This window comes from Podarcis pityusensis (assembly GCF_964106645.2).
Source record: "Podarcis pityusensis genome assembly, chromosome: 9".
In the NCBI taxonomy this organism is placed as follows: domain Eukaryota; kingdom Metazoa; phylum Chordata; class Lepidosauria; order Squamata; family Lacertidae; genus Podarcis; species Podarcis pityusensis.
This window is the reverse complement of record NC_138034.1, coordinates 10,754,427-10,776,554: the sequence shown is the minus strand read 5'-3', so window position 1 is coordinate 10,776,554 and position 22,128 is coordinate 10,754,427. Positions and strand designations below refer to the sequence as shown.

Here is a 22,128-nt window from a genome sequence, read left to right as displayed (position 1 = left end):
CGCGTGCGCACGGTGGGCGCGGGACGCGCGAAGGGGAGGAGGAGCAGGCAGGCAGGCAGGGCGGAAGCGCCTTACCTGAGGATTTAAAGGGCCAGCATCCCGTTGCTACAGGTGGTGATGGAGGAGGAGGAGGAAGGCCTGTCATCGCCAGGGAGGTGAAACTCAGTTTTATTATTATCAGTGCTCCCCAGTGGCGTAGCGTGGGGGGTGCAGCGGGCGCACCGGGCGCAACATCTGTGGGTTAGGGTTAGGGGGCGCAAATCCACGGGTTAGGGGGCGCAAATCCACGGGTTAGGGGGCGCAAATTACTTGCCTTGCCCCGGGTGCTGACAACCCACGCTACGCCACTGGTGCTCCCCCCCAAAAAAAAGAAATGTTATGGGGTACTCTCATTTTTCTACTCATATTGAAGTCCTGCCCCTCAATGAGGCCAAATTTAGATTCACAAAATGTTTAGGGGTATGTGTATCCTTGCGTACCCCCAGAGGGGGGAAAAGCAATGATTATGATTACTACAGTCATACCTCAGGATGAATACGCTTCAGGTTAAGCAGTTTCGGGTTGCACTCCATGGCAACCTGGAAGTAACGGAACATGTTACTTCCCGGGTTTCACCGCTCGCGCATGTAAGGTAAGGTAAAGGGACCCCTGACCATTAGGTCCAGTCGTGACCGACTCTGGGGTTGCAGCGCTCATCTCGCTTTACTGGCCGAGGGAGCCGACGTACAGCTTCCAGGTCATGTGGCCAGCATGACGAAGCCGCTTCTGGTGAACCAGAGTAGCGCACGGAAACGCCGTTTACCTTCCCGCCGGAGCTGTACCTATTTATCTACTTGCACTTTGACGGGTTTTCGAACTGCTAGGTTGGCAGGAGATGTTATGGGGTACTCTCATTTTCCTACTCATATTGAAGTCCTGCCCCTCAATGAGGCCAAATTTAGATTCACAAAATGTTTAGGGGTATGTGTACCCTTGCGTACCCCCAGAGGGGAGAAAAGCAATGATTATTGTTACTACAGTCATATCTCAGGACTCTCAAAATGACATCACACGCATTCGCGGAAGGGGCAAAATGCAACCTGTGCACGCGCAGTCGCGTGTTACGTTTGCTTCAGGATGTGAACGGGGCTCTGGAACGGATCCCGTTTGCATCCAGAGGTACCACTGTATTTATACCCTGCCCACCTGGCTGGGTTTCCCCAGCCATTCAGGGCGGCTCCCAACAGAATATTAAAAACACGATCAAACATCAAAAACTTCCCTAGAGAGGGCTGCCTTCAGATTAATAATAATAATTTATTATTTCTACCCCATTCATCTGGCTGGGTTTCCCCAGCCACTCTGGGCAGCTTCCAACAGAAGGTTAAAAATACATTAAAACATCAGTCATTAAAAACTTCCCTAAACAGGGCTGCCTTAACATGCCTTCTAAAAGTCAGATAGTGGTTTATTTCCTTGACATCTGATGGGAGGGTGTTCCACAGGGCGGGCGCCACTACCGAAAAGCCCCCCTGACATTTCCTCAAATGTCTTCAGTGACTGGGGCAGGGGGCTCTGGTTTCTTAAAAACACATTCCTTATGTGCGTGAGGAATTCATATCTGCTGTTATTTCCCATGGCTGGGTGACTGTTTAGCTGGCAAGCCCGCATTTGATGGAGAAGCGCGTAGCCTAGCCTACCTCTAAGGGTAGTTGTGAGGATGAAATTGGGAGGAGGAGGCCATGTATACACCACCACCTCAGGCTCCTTGAAAGGAAAATAGGTTGCAAATAAATAAACAAACTATAGTCAACCCCCTTGCAATGCAGGCTCCTGGACTAGATCATCCATGACATCCAACCTCTGCTTTAAAACTTCTAGGAAGGGAGAGTCTGTTAAAGAACAATGCTGCAGTCCCACACATTTTTATATGGGAGTAAATCCTTTGGGTAGGGGCAGTGGAAGGCAAATGGGGAAGTGTCCCATCAAGCACAGTATACTGTATTTTTCGCTCTATAAGACACACTTTTCGCCTCCTAAAAAGGGGGAAATGTGTGTGCGTCTTATGGAGCAAATGCAGGCTGCGCAGCTATCGCTGAAGCCAGAAGAGCAAGAGGGATCGATGCACAATGATCCCTTTTGCTCTTCTGGCTTCAACGATAGCCACGCAAAGCCTCTTGAATGCAGCCAAAGCACTCCTACCTCTTTGCTCAAGAGGCTTTGCGTTGCTTTCTTGTTTCTTGTTTTCCTCCTCTAAAAACTAGGTTCGTCTTATGGTCGGGTGCGTCTTATAGAGCGAAAAATACAGTAATCCATGGGTAGGCAAACTAAGGCCCGGGGGCCGGATCTGGCCCAATCGCCTTCTAAATCCGGCTTGCAGACGGTCCGGGAATCAGCATGTTTTTACATGAGTCGAATGTGTCCTTTTACTTAAAATGCATCTCTGGGTTATTTGTGGGGCCTGTCTGGTGTTTTTACATGAGTAGAATGTGTGCTTTTATTTAAAATGCATCTCTGGGTTATTTGTGGGGCATAGGAATTCGTTCATATTTTTATTCAAAATACAGTCCGGCCCCCCACAAGGTCTGAGGGACAGTGGACCGGCCCCCTGCTGAAAAAGTTTGCTGACCCCTGATATAATCTCAACCAGCCACCACCTGCCTACCATCTTACTTACACCCAGTCCAAGGGGGGCCCCCTCCTCCCCTTGGAGAATTCAGCAGGGAGGAGAATGAAGACAAAACTAGAAGTTGGCTCCACTGCCTGTCAGTGACTTCCTGGTGACCTTCCTGCCTTCTGTCGGACCAGTTCCAATAGTCACCAGCCACCACAGGATACGAGTAATGCACAGGATTGCACTGAAAGTAATGGACATGCCCAGTGTTGCATGGAATGATATACCTGTAAATAGAAAATTTTATTGTATTTTAAAAGCTTTTTTTCTGTTTAGTTATGGAAGATGCTAAAGTTTTTGAGTAAAGCATTCTATGAAAATGAATGATGCAGAAATTTTGTAAACTGTAATTTTGTAAAATTTCTAGCCCCGCCCTTTGTCCTAAAGAAGCCCAGGATGGCAAACAGCAAAACATGCATTTTAAAAAAATGATAATAAAACAATCAAAAACTCTCAAATATCCCCACAGCTAATAATGTCACACTTGCAAACTTAGTAATCATTAAACAGGAATATTGCTTTTTTTAAAAAAATAATTTTTATTAACAGACCAACCAAATCAAATCACATTAATTACAAATTACAAAGTCAATTTTTAAATTTTTGTTGGGGGTACCCATATTTCAAGTTCCAAAAGGGATCCAATCATCTTGCTGTTGCTGCTTTAATGTCCACAAATCTGTCCAAATGATGTTCACAATTCTATCCAATCCTTTCTTGTTGTTTTCCACATCTCTTGTTGTTGTTTTCATATATTTTTCCTTTCTCTTTGTGACCTCTGATAGTCTCCACAAGCGAGTTGAAACAAATATTTTGTAATTAAACAGGAATATTGCTAAATTCCTCCTGAATTTCAATAATGAATGAGGAATATTAATACTGAGATCAACAGACACATCACCAGCAGGGATGACATGCCATAAAGAGGGAACCACTACCAAAAATCATGATTCAGTAATTGGTAATAGATTAATTATATGTATTCTTACATATATAATGCATTTATATGACTTAAATGAGATTTCATGCTTGTTGTTTAACTTGTTGTACCTGAAATATATGTCAGTTTTTCTCTTTTTCTCTAGCCTTGTGTTCAATCGTGGCTGTAGGAGGATTAAAGGCAATATAATGAAAATAAATTTGTGTTGTATGATGGCGCCCTCTTGTGATACATATTCAACACACACTGTAGGCGGCATTGCAGAACAGCATCATGAGGCAAAAATATTTCCTGTTTGAAAACAAATATATTTACATCACTAAATTCTGAGCACATTAATTCCACATGATATGTTGTCAAATTATTGTCAGGGCCACAGATCTTCAAATTCTAAAAACAAAACTTTGATCCCATGCAAGAAAACAAGGTTAGGACAACTTTAAAACTCAATTTTAATTTCCAGTCGTTAAAAATATAGCAAAACAGGGAGGGGATGCACAAAACTAATAATTAAAATGGGGAGGGGAATGGAAAACCTTAGCATCATGGATGTAGCCGGGGGGGGCAAAGGGGTAGCTACCCCTCCCTAAATCAATAAAAATCAATAAAACTAACTCAGGTTCTGCCCCTCCAATAAAAGCCTACCCCCCCCAATAAAAATCATGGCTACACCCATGCTTAGCATCTTTTAAGGATTCTGTCCACATGATCACTACACCCTGGGCACTTTTTGCTCATTTTGACGACCTGCCCAGACTCATTAACTTGACTGAAAGCTCCTTGACAAAGTTTTCATTCAAATACACTCAAAACAAGACTTGTCAGCACCTTTTGTCTTTTGTACTTCCTTCTCTTCTTTGCCCAGCCCCCTTCTTTAAAATGTTTGGACTGTGAAATCTGAAAGGTTGCTCACACCCGGTAACTTTTCCCTGGACAAGATATAAAGCGACTAAGAAATGCGATAAATTGCTGTCAACTGCCCTGAAATCTACTGATGAAGGGTTTAATAAATGAAATAAATAATAATAGTATTGCTACGGGAGTTTCTCCGCACCAAGGCTAAGGGAACCAGTAGAGGGGATCCACTGGCCCTCCAGATGTTGTCAAGAGACTCCAAGGATGAAGATACTGTGGTCCAACATCTGTAGAGCCCCATCACTGACCTAACTGCGCGTGCGCAGAACGAAAGCCGCGTTCTGTGGAGCGACGCCGTTGGGAAAGCGGGCGGCGAGCGCCTTCCCCTTCATCCTCCTCTCCGATAGGGGGCGCCAGTCGCTCACGTTCTTACAACGTCGAGAGCGGCCTTCTCTCTCACTGCCCTCGATAGATGAAAGTGTCGCGCGCGGAGTGCGCATGCGCAGGGAAACCCAACCCCTCCCTCTCGGCGGAGAGCGCCCGCCTCTTCAATTCCTTCGCTTTCCTCCGCCATGAATACGGAGAACTTCCTGGCCAGCGAGAGGCTCGTGAACGCGGCCTACGTGCGGCAGGGGTCGCAGGGGCGCCGCGCGCACGAGCTCCGCTTGCGGGCCTTACTGGAGCAGGTAAAAGGCCGGGCAGGCGGGGAGTTGCTCGTCGTTTCTTCCTGAGGGAAAGCGGGAGGTGGGGGCGTGGCCTCGTCTCCGGGAGCCCCGCCCACCAGCCTGCCTGCTTTTACAGGCCACGCCCCCCGGAGGTGTCATTCTCCTCATGGAACAGGCATAAGCAAACGGCCCTCCAGATTGGACTACAACTCCCATCATCCCCTGACCACCGGCCCTGTTAGCTAGGGATGATGGGAGTTGTAGTCCCAAAACATCTGGAGGGCTGAGATTGCCTCTGCCTGTCATGGAACACAGAATGTAGGGAGCTGCCTAACAACAAAAAGCAAGGTTCTAGTCCTCATGGTCTGAATAAAAGGCTAATTTAAGGAGGAATATCTGACTTTTCTGGGACACGGGTGGCACTGTGGGTTAAACCACAGAGCCTAGGGCTTGCCGATCAGAAGGTCGGCGGTTCGATTCCCTGCGACGGGGTGAGCTCCCGTTGCTTGTGCCAAACTAGCAGTTCGAAAGCACGTCAAAGTGCAAGTAGATAAATAGGTACCGCTCCGGCGGGAAGGCAAACGCCGTTTCCGTGTGCTGCTCTGGTTCGCTAGAAGCAGCTTAGTCATGCTGGCCACATGACCCGGAAGCTGTATGCCGTCTCCCTCGGCCAATAAAGCGAGATGAGCACCGCAACCCCAGAGTCGGTCACGACTGGGCCTAATGGTCAGGGGTCCTTTACCTTTTTATCTGACTTTTAGAAGACATCTGAAGGCAGCCCTGTATCTGGAAGTTTTTAATGTTTGATGTTTTATCTTGTTTTTAATATTCTGCCGGGAGCTTCTCAGAGTGGTTGGGGAAACCCAGCCAGATGGGCAGGGTATAAATAATAATAATAATAATAATAATAATAATTATTATTACAGAGTCATTTAGTCCATCTAGCCCAGTATTGTCCACACTAACTGGCAGCAGCTCTCCAGGGTTTAGACACCACCTGGAGGTGCCATTGGGGACTGAACATGGCAAGGCAGGCATTCTGCCACTGAGCTACGGCTCTTATGCAGCCCTGGGCGCAAAAGGACACCCCACCCCGGCCGTTCTGTTTCTGAGCATGGTTGTGGTGGCAGCGCCTCTGATTCAGTGATGTAAAACCCTGGAGGCCAATAATAATAATAAATTGTAATTATACCCCGCTCTCCCCAGCCAAGACCGGGCTCAGGGCGGCTAACAACCAATAATAAAAACAAGTTGATTTAAATACAACTTAGAAAACAAGATTAAAATACAACATTAAAACATTAGGATGCAGCCTATTCACAGGAGGAGAAAGGAAAAAGAAAGAGGGAGAGGGAATCAAACTGATTCTAAGCCAAAGGCCAGGTGGAACAACTCTGTCTTACAGGCCCTGCGGAATCTGATTTCTTTCCGCAGGGCCCTGGTCTCATGAGACAGAGTGTTCCACCAGGCCGGAGCCAGTGTTGAAAAGGCCCTGGCTCTGGTTGAGGCTAATCTAACTTCCTTAGGGCCCGGGACCTCTAGGGTGTTGCTATTTATGGACCTTAAGGTGGCTTGTCCACATAGCAGCAAGGTCGGAAGCTTCCCACTGGCGCCTTGGTATGGTTTTAGCTACTGGCAGCCTTTGTCTCTTTGCAGTTAAGGGCCATTTACTCTGCCACGCCTCTGAATGCACTTTAAAGTGCATCCAACACACATTTTAAGTGTGTGACCCCCCCCCAAAAAAGAACGCCGGGAACTGTAGTTTTTTAAGGGTTCTGGGTCTTGTAGCTCAGTGAGTGGGCAGCTATAGTTTCTCAGGGCTCTTTGGGGGAAGTCATGTGCTTTAAATGCTTGTTGGGTGTTCTTAAAATGTATGGTATGGGTCTGAGAATTGTCTACTCATAGAAGAAGAAGCACACTATAAATAGTGATGAGTTTTGTATCATATATATTTGTGATTTTCCATACCTAGCCAGGCCCATCGAGATGCATAGGAGGAAAGGCAGGAAGTAATAATGCCTTATTTTTGGCAGAGCTATCAGAAACCTTTGTTCTTCTGACGTGTTAGTTACATCTGTTAGGTCCGGCCAGCTTAATACGTAACCTAATACTATTGAGTAAGCATTCATAGAAAGTCCCACTGAATTTGTTTGCTTACTCTCTACCTACTTAAGACACTTTACTGAAGAAAATAACCTTGGATAATTTTTTCATCCTCAGAATAATGTGTGATCTACATATGCACACTTAATTGTGAACATAGCTTGAGATAGTGTTAACTTCATCCTTCTGCTTCTGGACTAGGTTTCCCTGTTAGCTTTGAAATTCCAGCAAAAGTGGTAGCTATATTGCAGGCACATCCAACAGGTGGATCGTGAACTACTGGTAGATCACTGGACGTGGGTGGTAGATCAGTGGCTCCCCTCAAAGAAGCTGTACAAGTTTTGCTCCCCTAGAAAAAGCTCAATTTTTTTGCCTTGCTTCCCCCAAAACAGGGCTTTCCTTCCTAAAAAAAAAAGCTCAACAATTTTGACCTGGACCCCCAAAAAGGGAGTAGATCACTGCCAGCAGATCTCAGTCTCTTGGGAGTTGGCCACCCCTGCTGTATTGGAAATGGTGCCTCATTTCAGACAGTCTTTCACTGTTTTCTAAACAACTAAACTAAATTAATCTAAACTGTAACTGAGATTGGATAGGTGCACTCTTACCCCTCTTGCATGTGAATTTTTTTCTCTTTTCTGCGTTTTGCTTTAATCACAGTTAAAGCCTTGTGGTTTAGAGCTTACCAGGATTTGGGAAGAATTTGTGGTGTGCAAACCTATTTCCAGCCAGCATTTCAAGTTAGGGTTTGAGGCAATCCTGGTCAACTGTTGTTTTTAGCCCCAATGAAGATGTAACCGTAAACTGTGGTTATGAGCCATAGAAGGGAGTTCAACATTTGCATTTGAGAGGGGGAAAGGAAGTGTGCAAACCTGCTGCATGTTCACCAAACTATGGGTACAACACCTGAAGTGAGCCAATGTTGCAATCCTGCAAGGCAAATGGTGTGAGTTTGAACACCTTGATATTTTTCTGCCTGAAACTAAATGACATTGGTGGGTTTAAAAAGAAGTTTCTTTGCAGTGGTGGGTTTAAAAAGAAGTTTCTTTGCAGTACTTTGCAATAATAGAGTACTTTTCAATTAAAAACATGGTGTTTTTTTTCAAGTTACAGATTCATTTTTCCTTATTCTAGTTTAGCTTATCTAAGAAAATGAAACAACAATGTACTTTATGTATGTACTTTAACTGTATTGTATTTAATTGTACTGTTTTCTGAAGGGCAAATGTCCTGAAGATGGATGGGATGAAAGCACTATTGAACTTTTTCTCCATGAATTGGCAATTATGGACAGCAATAATTTCCTAGGCAACTGTGGTGTGGGTGAGAGGGAAGGAAGAGTGGCATCAGGGCTTGTAGCCCGCCGGCATTACAGGTAAATATGGCATTTTTAATATGACAAGTGACTTATTTCTCTTTTATACCTGTTTTCCTCCCGTCAAGGAATGTGCATAACTAGGTAACAACTAGATTTTATATTCCCCAAAATGAGGGCTCAGCCATTGTATTGCTATGTGTTTATGGGTGCTAGAATTTACTGGTAATTAAGGTTTGGGGTGTGAAAGCTAGTTTTCTTGGAGGTGATAGCTAGACACAGACCCAGTGTGTATCTAAGCCAGGGGTCTGCAAGGGCTGGATCACTCCCACGGAGATTATCCATGGACCAGACCAGCGCTGCGCAACCCCGGAAATCACGTCTGCGCATGTCTGTGGCGCCGGAAATTGCTTCTGCGCATGCCCAGACGCCGAAAATCACACCTGCGCAGAAGCGATTTTCGGCGTCTCGACATGTGCAGACGCGATTTCCAGTATCTGCGGAGGACTCGATGAGTGGGCGGCTTGGTTCGGGGGCAGTCGTGGGCCGGTAAAATGGTCTTCGTGGGCCGCATCTGGCCCATGGGCGGCACATTGCCAACCCCTGATCTAAGCCATGCGCTAGACCTTGTTAAGCCAAGTATAAAAGCTGACTAACTCAGATAATTTCCTTTTGAGGTGTTAGCCTAGGGATGAACCATTTAGGCAACACAAAGGTTCGAAAGCATATCTCACTTGGAAATGAGTAGGTTTCCTTCCTTCCTCAAAGAGGTTTAGTTTAAAAGACAATGCTGGTGTTTTCGGAAAAGTTAGAGTTTAGAATGGCAGTTAGGAGTTAAGCCACAGATTTACTAAGCAGTGGACTTGGGAGAGAGTCAGAAAGCAAGATGCTGGTGTCTTAATCCAATGCTGACTATGGAGAAGCCATAACCTCTTGCATTGTAATGCTGGAGATCCCTCTTTGGTAGTCTTAGGTTGTAAATATGTGTAAATAAACCATATAGCATAAGGACAACACAGTTTCTGCTGCTCCTCATTGTTCAAAAGGAAACACAGACCCTGGATAAGCGTAGCTGGTCTTCCTGGAATCTGGAATCTTGCACTACTCAGAAGTAGGGGTAGCAGGTAACAGTATATTCCTTCTTCCCAGCATCCTTCGGTGCAGTCTGAAACCTCCATAGCACATAAGAGTCTTGTTTGAATGTTGACTACTTCCTCCCATGTTCCACCTTGAGATCTTTCATCTTAGTTCCATTGTTTAGCAACTGAAAATTCAAAAATCTGCACAGCATTTTCTGACATTTTGATTCGTTTAATAAATACCAGTATCAGCTTTAGAATGGTTCTTATGGATTATGATGGCTAGCTCTACTTTTTTGCTGCTTTTTCAAGTTGCTTGGGTTTTTTTTACACAGATATTTTGTTTAAATCTGCTTTTTATTTTTAAAACAAACAGCGCAACAAACTCAGTACATATCACTTAAACCAGAAGATTGGCACTTTAACCTGGTTTATTGGCCAATTCCAACGCTTACTAGAGTAGCAAAAATATATATAATGGGGTATACTAGTTGTTTCACCATTACTTTCTCACGAAGGATGGTGTCACACTAATGTTTTATTTAGATCATTAGTATACCATATTAGATTTTCTTTAAAAAAAATCTTAAGCAGTTTACAGCATATTTTAAAATATTTGAAGTACTACATTACTGAATATCAGAATAGATTTTCAGATTTATTTATATACAAATTACAAATCGTATACAAAAATGCAATAATAACCCACATTTAAAAACAACATAATCACTGTTGAAACAAAATATCCTCTTAAAGATTACAGAAAGAGAAGTAAAAATCAAATAGAAAAATACATTAAAAACCCTGCATCTTATAAAACAGTATTAGCAGCTAAACAAAATCACTGAAGTCGAAGCTATACCCATGTTTTCCTTCATAGTAATGTCTCCCAAACACATCCTTAGTACTCTCTAACATACAGATCTCAGCCATTCACACCAACCGTATCCATCATGCAGACAGATAACAGTACAGTGGTGCCTCGGGTTACAGATGTTTCAGGTTACAGACTCTGTTAACCCAGAAATAGTACCTCGAGTTAAGAAATTTGCTTCAGGATGAGAACAGAAATTGGGTGGCGGTGGCGTGGCAGGAGTGGGAGGCCCCATTAGCTAAAGTGATACCTCAGGTTAAGAACAGTTTCAGGTTAAGAACGGACCTCCAGAACAAATTAAGTTCTTAACCCGAGGTACCACTGTATTGCAGTTGTGTAGCACTGGTCCGGTTCATGGATGGATTGCAGGTAGAATCTCATTATGCTAATATATGGTTTGGGGTTTGGGTTTTGTCCATTTGCAAAATTTTTGAATTTGGTTATACTGTACATTTATAGCTTGATATTTTGTTATGAGCAGAAATAATTTTCATTATTCCAATATTCCCTTCATCCAAGGCAAAAGAGTTAAGGGTAGGATGGGAGATGCATACAGCACTTAGGGGATATAATCATGGTGTTCCTCACACCATGTGTACATTATTTAACAGAAGGTCAGCCAACTATAACAAGTAGGTGCAGCCTTCTGCTCAAGTACCTCTTTCTTCCAACTTCACACATGATAAGTGTTGCCAGAACAGACAGAGTTGGTTTCATCTTAGGGACGGGTATTTCAGTTGAACCGTGTACCTGTTCTCTGTCATCCTTAACGATAACAGTAGGTTCATGGTTCCTGAAAAGAGAGACCATAATTACAAACAGGTCCTTTTCTCATATGTTGTGTTCCTAATGCGAGTAGAATGCTTGTATGAGCAGGTTTTTATATCTTTTTGAACATATGAACCCCTGCTTCGTATGCTAAAAATGTGAAAATAATTTCTTTGCTGCTATGTTAACAAATATTAGCATAGTGAAATTGAATTTTTGGATGAAGAAATAAATGATGTATTCTTCTCTTCCACTTGAGCTTAATTAGTTTTACAGTGGAACATTTACCCTTCACCAGCACACTAATCAGAATTTCTTCTATCCCATATATTAAAACAAAAACATATTAAACATCAGTTACATGCATATATTGAATTATGGGAGTTGCATTTTTAAATGACCCTTATGACAGATTAATTGCGGCTAACATGAACAAAAGCCCATTAAAATTGATTTTATTCAAATGAAGCAGAGCTTATGGGCAAACTCAGCTTCTAAGGGCCTAAAGTCCCAGGTCATCTGGCACTTGATTGGGCTGTTGTATAATTTACAGCCAACACATTTTTAAATATAAGCTTACTTTGCTGCTCCAAACAGTATGCATTTGTTGTTCCAGCTGTCATTATAAGTGACACTCTATCACTTAAAATTATTCCAACACTGTAAGAATTATAATTCTTACAGGGTTGGAAGAATTGTAAGTGATAGAATGACAAAGAGCTCCAGGTTTTTTGGCATGCCCGCTCCTTATATGTGGTTTCCACCTGCCCCTCACCTAAGTCTTCTGTGTGTGTTAAAGAACTGGGGAGAATGGGACCAGTATGTCTCCCTTCTTGGCTTAGCAGAAGGCAGAATCAATGCAGAGACCTATTTTGCTTCTGTCCTTACAAGGAACCTCCATGTCAAATGGAGCTACCCATCCTTTGCATTCAGGTCCTCTGGCATGCACAGAAGACTTCGACAGAGCTCAGAGTCTTGTTTTACCTTGCCCAGCTCCTTAAGGAAGGCAAACATTGGGTTGAGGGGCTTGTAATGTTTGGAATGTATTGAGGAACCATCAAAGGCAACTGCGAGAGCATCCTGTAGGAGAGGGAGACAGGGAACCTAGACAGTTTGTTTCATTCTGTGTCATGCAACCATGGAAGAGATATTGGCCACAGATCATGGTTAAGACAAAGAGACCTTAATCATGAACCTTGATTCAGCTGCCATGCCACTCTGTGCTGAAAGGACCGTCAAGTAGCAAAGTGAATGCAAACTCCTCTACTGAAGTTAGCATGTTCACGTGGTGCAGGTAAACCAGAGTTTAGCATACCAGGAAATTGCAAACCAGGTCACTGGGGCCTTCCAGGAGCTCAGCATCCCCTCTTGTGTTTGCAGTCCAGGGCAGGCAGAAGAACTGGCTAAATTGCCAAGCTGCCATAGACAGCTGTTGGCTGTCTTCAAGTTGGTGGGTCGCAAGTTTGGTAGGTCTACATAGCAGTAGATACAATAACTGAATTTACAGCAAGTCACATATTTTGAAGTTAATGCCAGTACAATTCATGAAGTTGGTTCTCACTAAGTCATGGTGCAAAACTCTGTATCTGAGTATCTATTTTTCTGTTAAAAGTTGCATTTCCCTCCCAACCTTCTGTTTCGTTTCCAGGTTGATCCATGGGATTGGAAGGTCAGGCGATATTTCTGCTGTTCAGCCGAAAGCTGCAGGCTCCAGTCTCTTGAACAAACTTACTAATTCAGTTGCCTTGGATATCATAAAACTTGCCGGTAAGTGTGGATCCAAGCGCATGTGTTCCCTTACAGGTACTTGCAATATTTTAAGAGCATTTGTTTTTCACATCTGATTTTTGTCTTTTACCTGCAGGTGTCAGGACAGCAAGTAGCTGCTTTGTGGTCCCCATGGCAACTGGCATGAGCCTAACGTTATGCTTCCTAACCCTGCGGCACAAGAGACCAAAGGCAAAATACATTATCTGGCCCCGCATAGACCAGAAATCCTGTTTCAAGTCAATGATCACTGCAGGTAAAAGGGTTTGTGTGGAGTGCTGGGGATTCTTGTTGCTTGCTTAGCACAAGCTCTGAACATGTTGTTTGATTCTTGGTAAACCTCTAGCTGCTAATGCCTTCCTGGGACTGCAATAAAAGCGGGGAGCTTGTCAGATACCTTGCAATACATGACTAGAGGTTTTGTTTTTGTTTTTTTGCATGGTAGGTCGGAAATTGTGTAGGCTTGCAATATATATAACTTACTGGAAGCCTGATACAAGCTATGATTTTAAATAATTATATGCAAAATTCAGTTTCCTTCCTTCTTCTATAGTTTTCTGGTTTCCCAGTTATCTTTGAAACACACAGTCTCTTTTGTCCCTGGGTCATGTGAGGATTTTTCTAAAGCCACACAAACCTTACACTTCTCGGCAGAAATCGTACTGATTTTCAATATTCTATTGCTCACCTATTTGAAGAGTGAGAATATGTGTGAACATTCTGTAGCATCCTAGCAGCTTGTCCGGAGACTGATTAAGAACTTGCAGACAAGCACCTGTGCTAGAGATCCACAAAATCTGCAATAGCTTCTAAGAAGGAAAATAGCCAATAAGCTCCTGAAAGGCTAACTTTTTTGAGATTTACGTCAAGTGTGATGTATGCTGCCTCAACACCTTTGCTATATTCTGCAGCATTTCTTTTCAGAGTGTTCAAACCACTGTTGACACACTTAGAATATTATGTCCATCTTCCAGATTCTTTTACTGGAAGCTGGATGTTCACGCCATCTTGCAGGACGTTTTTGCTAGCAATATTTTAAATTGAGTCTAGAGAGAGTAGCCCTGTCTGCTATATCTTATGTTTGAACGTCAGCTCTTGCCCTTAATTTTAATTTTCCATGGGATGTTGTATGGCGAGTGCCAGTGAGATAATTTCCTGGACTGATGGTGCAATACCAGTTTATTTACTGATATCCATAGTGGCTAATATTAAAGTTTAATACTAATTTTAATAGAATAGTCTCTGTAATTTTAAATAGAATAGTTGTCTCTGTAGTAAGCAATGAGAATAAAATCAAACAAAGGAGGCACACTGGAGTGAAGATAGGCACATAGAGTGAAGATTAAATTGTAGGAGAATCCAGGATGCCCACTCATATATTGTTTTTGTTGGCTGGACTAGGTTTTGAGCCCGTGGTGGTAGAAAATGTATTAGAAGGTGACGAGCTGCGTACAGACCTCAAGGCAGTGGAAGCTAAAATCCAGGATCTTGAGGCTGATAATATACTCTGTGTTCATTCTACCACATCATGTTTTGCTCCAAGGGTGCCTGACAGGTAAATAAAGCAACATGTAAACTTTTGGTAGCGAAAATTTATATTTGACTTTGAGGGTAGTTATGATACTACTGCCTGTGATTGACTAAGTTTCCCTAATCTCCAAGAGCAGGCATAGGCAAGCTACAGCCCTCCAGATGTTTTGAGACTACAGTTCCCATCATCCCTGACCACTGGTCCTGTTAGCTAGGGATGATGGGAATTGTAGTTCCAAAACACCTGGAGAGCGGGAGTTTGCCTATGCCTGTCCACAAGGGATCAGATAATGGAGACGGGTCTCTGGCTGTCGTTGGTTGAGCTTCTCATGTCCTAGAATGAGTCACCGCAGGCAGAGGGACAGGAGGAAATAGAAAATAGAGAGACAGGATCACAAGCAGGCCTCAAACTAATGGAAGCATTGTAGGGGAAATGGGGATGGGAACTAGGAAAAAAAGACTGGGAATTGTCCAGAGCTGTGAGGAAGACCAAGGAACATACTTTATCCAGGAAGGAAAGTGGGGAGAAAGTTGGCAGAAACAAGAGGTTCACATGGCCAGGAACTCAGAAAGGAAGAAGGTTTAAATGTTAACAGATGTAATTGACACAGTCTGCCAGCTATTTGGTGGAGGTCTATGACTGAGATACATTTTATGGTCTTGTTTTAAGCTGACTATATCCTTGCTAGAGTAAGAATTCAATCAAAAGACTAGGGGAATCTCTTTGTACAGCTCTTAAGATACTATCTTAAGGGGACGCGGGTGGCGCTGTGGGTAAAACCTCAGCGCCTAGGACTTGCCGATCGCATGGTCGGCGGTTCGAATCCCCGCGGCGGGGTGCGCTCCCATCGTTCGGTCCCAGCGCCTGCCAACCTAGCAGTTCGAAAGCACCTCTGGGTGCAAGCAGATAAATAGGGACCGCTTACCAGCGGGAAGGTAAACGGCGTTCCGTGTGCTGCGCTGGCTCGCCAGATGCAGCTTGTCACGCTGGCCACGTGACCCGGAAGTGTCTGCGGACAGCGCTGGCTCCCGGCCTATAGAGTGAAATGAGCGCACAACCCTAGAGTCTGTCAAGACTGGCCCGTACGGGCAGGGGTACCTTTACCTTTACCTTTAAGATACTATTCTAGACTACAGGTAAGGTATGGTATATTTGAATGCTCTCTCATATTGAAGCAAAACCTCTTGCACTTAAAAAGCTAGCATTTTATAGGTAAGGTTCTGTTGTGCTGGCTTGTTTGTGCAGAGAAATCTTAAATGTCAGAATAATGCAATATTTGCATGTTAGTCTTCAACAATTCATGGAAAGACAGGAGGGAGTTCCTGACTAGGATATGAATATTACCAGGTGGAACAAAAGTCAGACAAACGATTTTTATCATACCTGCCTTAGATTAATGATCCTCCACAACTGTACTTTGGAGTAAAGTTATTCTTGCAAATTGCTTTTCCTGAGGGTCTCTAATTAGGATGGATATCATCTTTAGCTGCTGGAATTATTGATAGAAAAACAACTTCTTTAACGTCTAATGTTTCTGCTACCTCTCTGCTGATGTTCATTTGATAAGCTTATAGGAAGTGTTGACTAACTGTGCAATCCTAATCGTGCCTACTCTGAAGTAAGTAAGCTCTGTTGAATTTAGTGGGGCTCACGCCCATGTATGTGGAGCTAGGATTGCAGCCTAAGTCATTCCATTCCCAGCAGTTAAAACAAAAGTAATTAACAAAATTTTAAATTCCATAAAAATGCATCACTGTTCATTTTGTGAACTCTTCATCTGTGATTGTCAGCAAAAATTTGTTTGGAACACTTCTGAACTCCACAAAATATAACACTTCAAGTCTGCTTTTCTATTCAAAGTTGAACCGTATTCCAATTTTGTGGGTAAATGATTTGGGCTTGTGGATGGGAGACAAAGAGTCGGCTGAGAAACTAATAAATTGTGATTGCGGTTGCAGAGGGTAAGAAAATTTATCCTCTAAATTGGATTGTCTTTCAAGTAGTGGTGGTAAAAATGATCTGTAGTATAAACTGTGTAAATAACTTCCTTCATGCATGCAAATATGTATCTGCAGTTACGTAATGAGGAGCACAGTCAAGGGTTTTACAGCTTTAGTGATTCCTATTAACACATTTACCACTGTCACATATTATTGCAATGGTCAAAAGCATCTCCTAGCGTAAGATAGCCTTCCTCTCTATTTTTTAGACCTTTATCTTGCCTTACTTCTTTCTTCTTCCTCATTTCCATATTACCTTTTTGTATTTTTTTAATTCAGTTGTTTCAAAAATGGCAGATCCATAGGATTTTGCATCCTGTGATCTTAATCCAGAGTGTTCTTCATATGATCCTTGACCTAGCTATATATTATGGGGTAGATAGGATAGTAGTTTTAGACTGCGTCCAAGGAACTTCTGGGGTTTCACAGAAAGCTAGTGGAAGGGATATTCTCCAGCGAATGCATCTCCCACAGGACACGGGTGTGTGGGTGTCTGGTATGTCCAAAATTTGATGGCAAGCTAGGAAAGTATTTCCTAAAGGTGAAAAGTTTGAAAATTACTGATGTAGGGGAAAGATGATCAAGATCAACTGAAACAGCAACACACACCGGCACTGAACTGTTGGATTGTGACCTCAATGTCAAGTACTAGCTGGAATTTGCAGTCCTCCTCTAGAAGTCTTTGCATTTAGAAATATAAAAAGGTAAAGGGACCCCTGACCATTAGGTCCAGTCATGACCGACTCTGGGGTTGCGGCGCTCATCTCGCTTTATTGGCCGAGGGAGCCGGCGTACAGCTTCCGGGTCATGTGGCCAGCATGACTAAGCCGCTTCTGGCGAACCAGAGTAGCGCACGGAAACACCGTTTACCTTCCCGCAGGAGTGGTACCTATTTATCTCCTTGCACTTTGACGTGCTTTTGAACTGCTGGGTTGGCAGGAGCAGGGACCGAGCAACGGGAGCTCACCCCGTCGCAGGGATTCGAACCGCTGACCTTCTGATCAGCAAGTCCTAGGCTCTGTGGTTTAACCCACAGCACCACCCGTGTCCCTTCTTTAGAAATATAGTCACACATAAAAGTTGAACTTCTGAGTAAGAATCTTTTTTTCTTTTTACTGTAAATTAGTTTCGGCTGCACTGAATTGGTTTTTTAAATATATTGTTGATTTATTGATTTAATACACGTTTGTACAAGCATGTGGTAAAAGGATATAAAGTTGGTCTAATAATTCTGTCTTTGTGCCGCGAATGCTGTCTAAACTGAGTTGGAAAAAAAATCTGAATTGAAATGTGAAAATAAAAATAACCTAATCTCAGGCCATTGAAATTTGCCGCTCATTTCTCTGCCAGCAGCTTTGTAGTCCGATACATTGTTGTGCGCTGTCTCATTCCTGAAACTATGAATTTAAAATATTCAATGGCATTTGAAGGGCCTTTTTTTTATTAAAGGACTGCTGTCAACCCCTGAAGGTCACACATTTATCTTTTCAACAGGATTGCCCCCATTGCTGCAACCTCAGAAAATATATTTCAACTTTGCTATAACATTTTGTCTAGGTATCAGATGAAATGGCATTTTCCTTTTATAACTTTTATGTGGTCATTTCTTCCAGCACTATTCCTTTGCATGTAAAGACTATTTGAACTCCCATGTTAGGGACCCCTGCCCGAGGAAAGTGCAGGCATAATTGTATTCCTTCCTCCAAAGTTTCATACTTCATATAATTATTTCTCGGGAGCACCTATCTCCTCAGCCAGCTCACTTGTTCTACGCTTAGACTGCAATCCATTGAACTCTTACTTCTCAGTAAGCATGTATAAGGTCATGCAGTTACAATGCAAACCAAACCAGAAATAGGTGTGCACATTGTTTTGAGTGGTTCTAAATGCACCTTACTTGTTGATTGGATTGCAACCTGTTTTTCTAGCTGTTGTTCTAAACCAGAGATGGCAAATGCCCATATTCTTAAACTACTATATTCTGCAAAAATTCAGTAGCCAGATCTACCTGAGCCTAGGGTTTGCCAATCGGAAGGTCGGCGGTTCGAATCCCCACGATGGAGTGAGTTCCCGTTGTTCGGTCCCAGCTCCTGCCCACCTAGCAGTTTGAAAGCACGTCAAAGTGCAAGTAGATAAATAGGTACCACTGTGGCGGGAAGGTAAACGCCATTTCTGTGCGCTGCTCTGGTTCGCCAGAAGCGGCTTAGTCATGCTGGCCACATGACCCGGAAGCTGTCTGCGGACAAACGCCGGCTCCCTCGGCCTATAGAGCGAGATGAGCACTGCAACCCCAGAGTCATCCATGACTGGACCTAACAGTCAGGGGTACCTTTACCTTTACCTTTTACATATCTATATAAAATAAAGCACACAGCAGATGGTTTTAAAACATTCTTTTCCTCCTGCATTTCACTTTAAATACATTTGAGAGTGGCCCTTTGAATCTCTTTAAACTCTGGCATCTCTGCAACCTTGCTGTTCAGAGCTCCTGCAACCAAGAGCAAAAGTAATTGATGTTCCTGCAAGGAGGGCATCCTAGTCTATAACATCAAACTTAACGATTGCTGCCTGAACTCCCAGACCATTAAATGTTGAGGAAAGTGGTGGTTCAGTTGCTATGCAGCAGCCTACCTTGCATTGGCTTCTGAAGCAGGGCGTTCATAATAATAATAATAATAATAATAATAATAATAATAATAATAATTTTTATTTATATCCCGCCCTTCCCAGCCGAAGCCGGGCTCAGAGCGGCTAACATCAAATGTATAACACATTAACATAAAATCAGACAATCAATTAGTAAATGGGCTGTAACATTTTTTGAAACAATAATAATATTGGGAATGGTTTCACTTGGGGTTGGCACTGGTTTGTAGGCAAGCACTGATCACCCCACACTTTGGGAAAAGGAGGAGCAGGGAGCAGGCATGTGAGCCCTGCAGCTTGTGTCTGCTCATTGTTAAGCTGCCATCATACTGCAGTTTGGCATTATGGCTGAATATTATTAGGCTACAGTGAGCTTCGTAGCTGAATGAGGATTTGACCCCAAGCCTCTCTTGTACATGTTCAACATGCTATCTACTGCACCAGTATTTCCCAGGCTTATAATAATTGTATATCCCTTTTGAGGCTTTAGTCTTATCGGTGTACCTCTTTTTGGGCAAAGATAATTTGGGGGGTAGTTTTCATAATACTATTTTATCTCTGATAGTGTGTGTGTGTGTGTGTGTGTGTGTGGCTGTGTACCCTTTGAAACCCTTTCTCCTGCCCCCCACTGGTACTTTAAATAATAACCTGACTTTTGCCGTTCAGACTTCGTACTCCTCCACTTGCTTCACTACAGTAGTAAAGACCTACTTCAGAATAGAGTGAACTTTGGATTAGTTGCTTGTGCACATAGATTACCAGCTCTTTTAAACTAAGGCTGTAGGAAGAGAATGATAATTTTAATTGCTGCCAAATTAGCTTGGATTGGATTTATAGCTCAGAGGCGCAATTTTTCATCTCTTGGGCCAGGGTGGATTAAAAATGGATGATTTTATATAAATGGATTTTTGAATAAATGAAATTATACCAAGTGCTCCCTAAAATAACTTGGTTTTAAGTTGTTTCTGAGTTTGAAAAAGCCATTAGAATCTACATTTACATTCTCTTAAAACCAAATCTGTTATCTCCCTGCTAAATATAGTACATTGAACCTAAGCCTGATTTCCTATGTTAAAGAATGAATGAGAAGCAAAAAAAAAAAAGTGTCATGAAGTTGAGCATTACACAGATGACACAATAGGTTATGAATCATATTAATTATTGTGAAAATTGTACATATGTAGGCAATCCAGTAGACAGAATGTTCTTGGTATGGATGGATGTTCTTGGAACAGGATGTTCCAGGTACACTGTTCTTGGTAGCGCTGCAGCTGTACAGTGAATCAGACAAAAAAATTGGGACATCCGTTTTCTTTCCTTCTCCTGTGTGCTCCCCACACTGATTTTGAGGGCTCCCAGGGGGCTGGAGGTGTCAGGAGAAGAATCACCTATGGAACTGCATGATTGGATATGGCCCTTAATTTCACAGCTGTTCCCGTAACTACACCTAGATTCTGTAGTATAAAAGACATGGGAGCTGCACCTGAAGATCTTTGGGTACTGTTCAGGTATTTTAGCTGTTCTAGCATTCAGTTAGTAGACATACTTTCCCCCTGCCCCCCAAAATGTGCTAATCAGAAAGTTGGTTTTTTTTGGTTTAAATCATTTCAATATGTCCTGAACTATTTAATTTTCACAACAGATTTTATATCAGGCATAGGCAAACTTAGCCCTCCAGATGTTTTGGGACTACAACTCCCATCATCCCTAGCTAACAGGACCATTAGGGATGATGGGAGTTGTAGTCCCAAAACATCTGGAGGGCCGAGTTTGCCTATGCCTGCTTTATATGTTTGGTCCCCATTGAAGTCGAAATCTAGATAGATGGGAAGGTTGCGATTTAAAAAGAAATTGAATGCCTCTAAATAATTACAACTATGTTTACCACTACAGTGGTACCTTGGTTGTTGAATGGCTTGGCTCCCAAACAAATCAGCTCCCGAACGCAGCAAACCCGGAAGTGAGTGTTCCGGTTTGTGAACGTTTTTCAGAAGCCAAATGTCTTTCGCAGCTTCCGATTGAGTGCAGGAAGCTTCTGCTCTCAATCGGAAGCCACGCCTTGGTTTTTGAACGGCTCCGGGCGTCGAACGGACTCCTGGAATGGATTAAATTCGACAACTAAGGTACCACTGTATTGGACCGTAAAATAAGTGCTTTTTAAACTGAATTCTTAGTCCAAATACTCATTAGAAAAATAGATAAGAATGCAACTTTAGCTAATGTCTAAATAACTCTTGAACTAATACCATAGTCTAAGGGCTTTGGTCTCAAACGGCATGAAACTTAGGAAGTTGCAAAAGCTTTTGGTGATGTGCTCATCTGTTCAAAGTCAATGCCAAATATGTCACCGGGTTTCCATAATCCCCTTGTAGGTTATGCAGCTATTTGAACTGTTTGAACTGTTTCCATCTTATCTTAAGCAGTAGGAGGCTAACTGAGATACTCTGCTTTGTTTCCCTTACGTTTCCTTTTAATTTATTTCAGTCTTTCCTCCCAGGTTCCTTCTATTACTTTTCTCTCCTTGACTGTGTTTGCCCAAATTTCAATTTTATATTTGCAGATTGGAAGAATTGGCTGAGATTTGTGCAAGATATGACATCCCCCACATAGTCAATAATGCATATGGAGTCCAGTCCTCCAAATGTATGCATCTCATTCAGCAGGTAAGGGACATTTACCTCTATCTTGGCTGTTACGTCTCTAGATTAACTAGACTTTTACACCAACTTTGAAACTTGGAGCTTTCTAGCTGGCAATACTGTGTTTTCCTCTGTTATTTATCAATAATAATAATAATAATTTATTATTTATACCCCGCCCATCTGGCTGGGTTTCCCCAGCCACTCTGGACAGCTTCCAACAAAATATTAAAATACAGTAGTCTATCAAACATTAACAGCTTCCCTAAACAGGGCTGCCTTCAGATGTCTTCTAA

General features: G+C 42.8%; 1 protein-coding gene across 2 annotated transcripts in view; it reads left to right on the top strand.

The window, feature by feature from the left end:
* Positions 1-5,003: 5,003 nt before the first annotated feature.
* SEPSECS (Sep (O-phosphoserine) tRNA:Sec (selenocysteine) tRNA synthase) overlaps positions 5,004-22,128 on the top strand; it is a 39,333-nt gene continuing 22,208 nt past the window's right edge. For both annotated transcript variants that reach the window (XM_081020064.1, XM_081020063.1), the window contains exons 1-6: positions 5,004-5,134; positions 8,434-8,588; positions 12,898-13,016; positions 13,114-13,272; positions 14,418-14,571; positions 21,754-21,856. In XM_081020064.1, the coding sequence (XP_080876190.1) occupies positions 5,021-5,134; positions 8,434-8,588; positions 12,898-13,016; positions 13,114-13,272; positions 14,418-14,571; positions 21,754-21,856 (804 nt within the window). In that variant the 5' untranslated portion in view covers positions 5,004-5,020. The remainder of the gene's footprint in view (positions 5,135-8,433; positions 8,589-12,897; positions 13,017-13,113; positions 13,273-14,417; positions 14,572-21,753; positions 21,857-22,128) is intronic.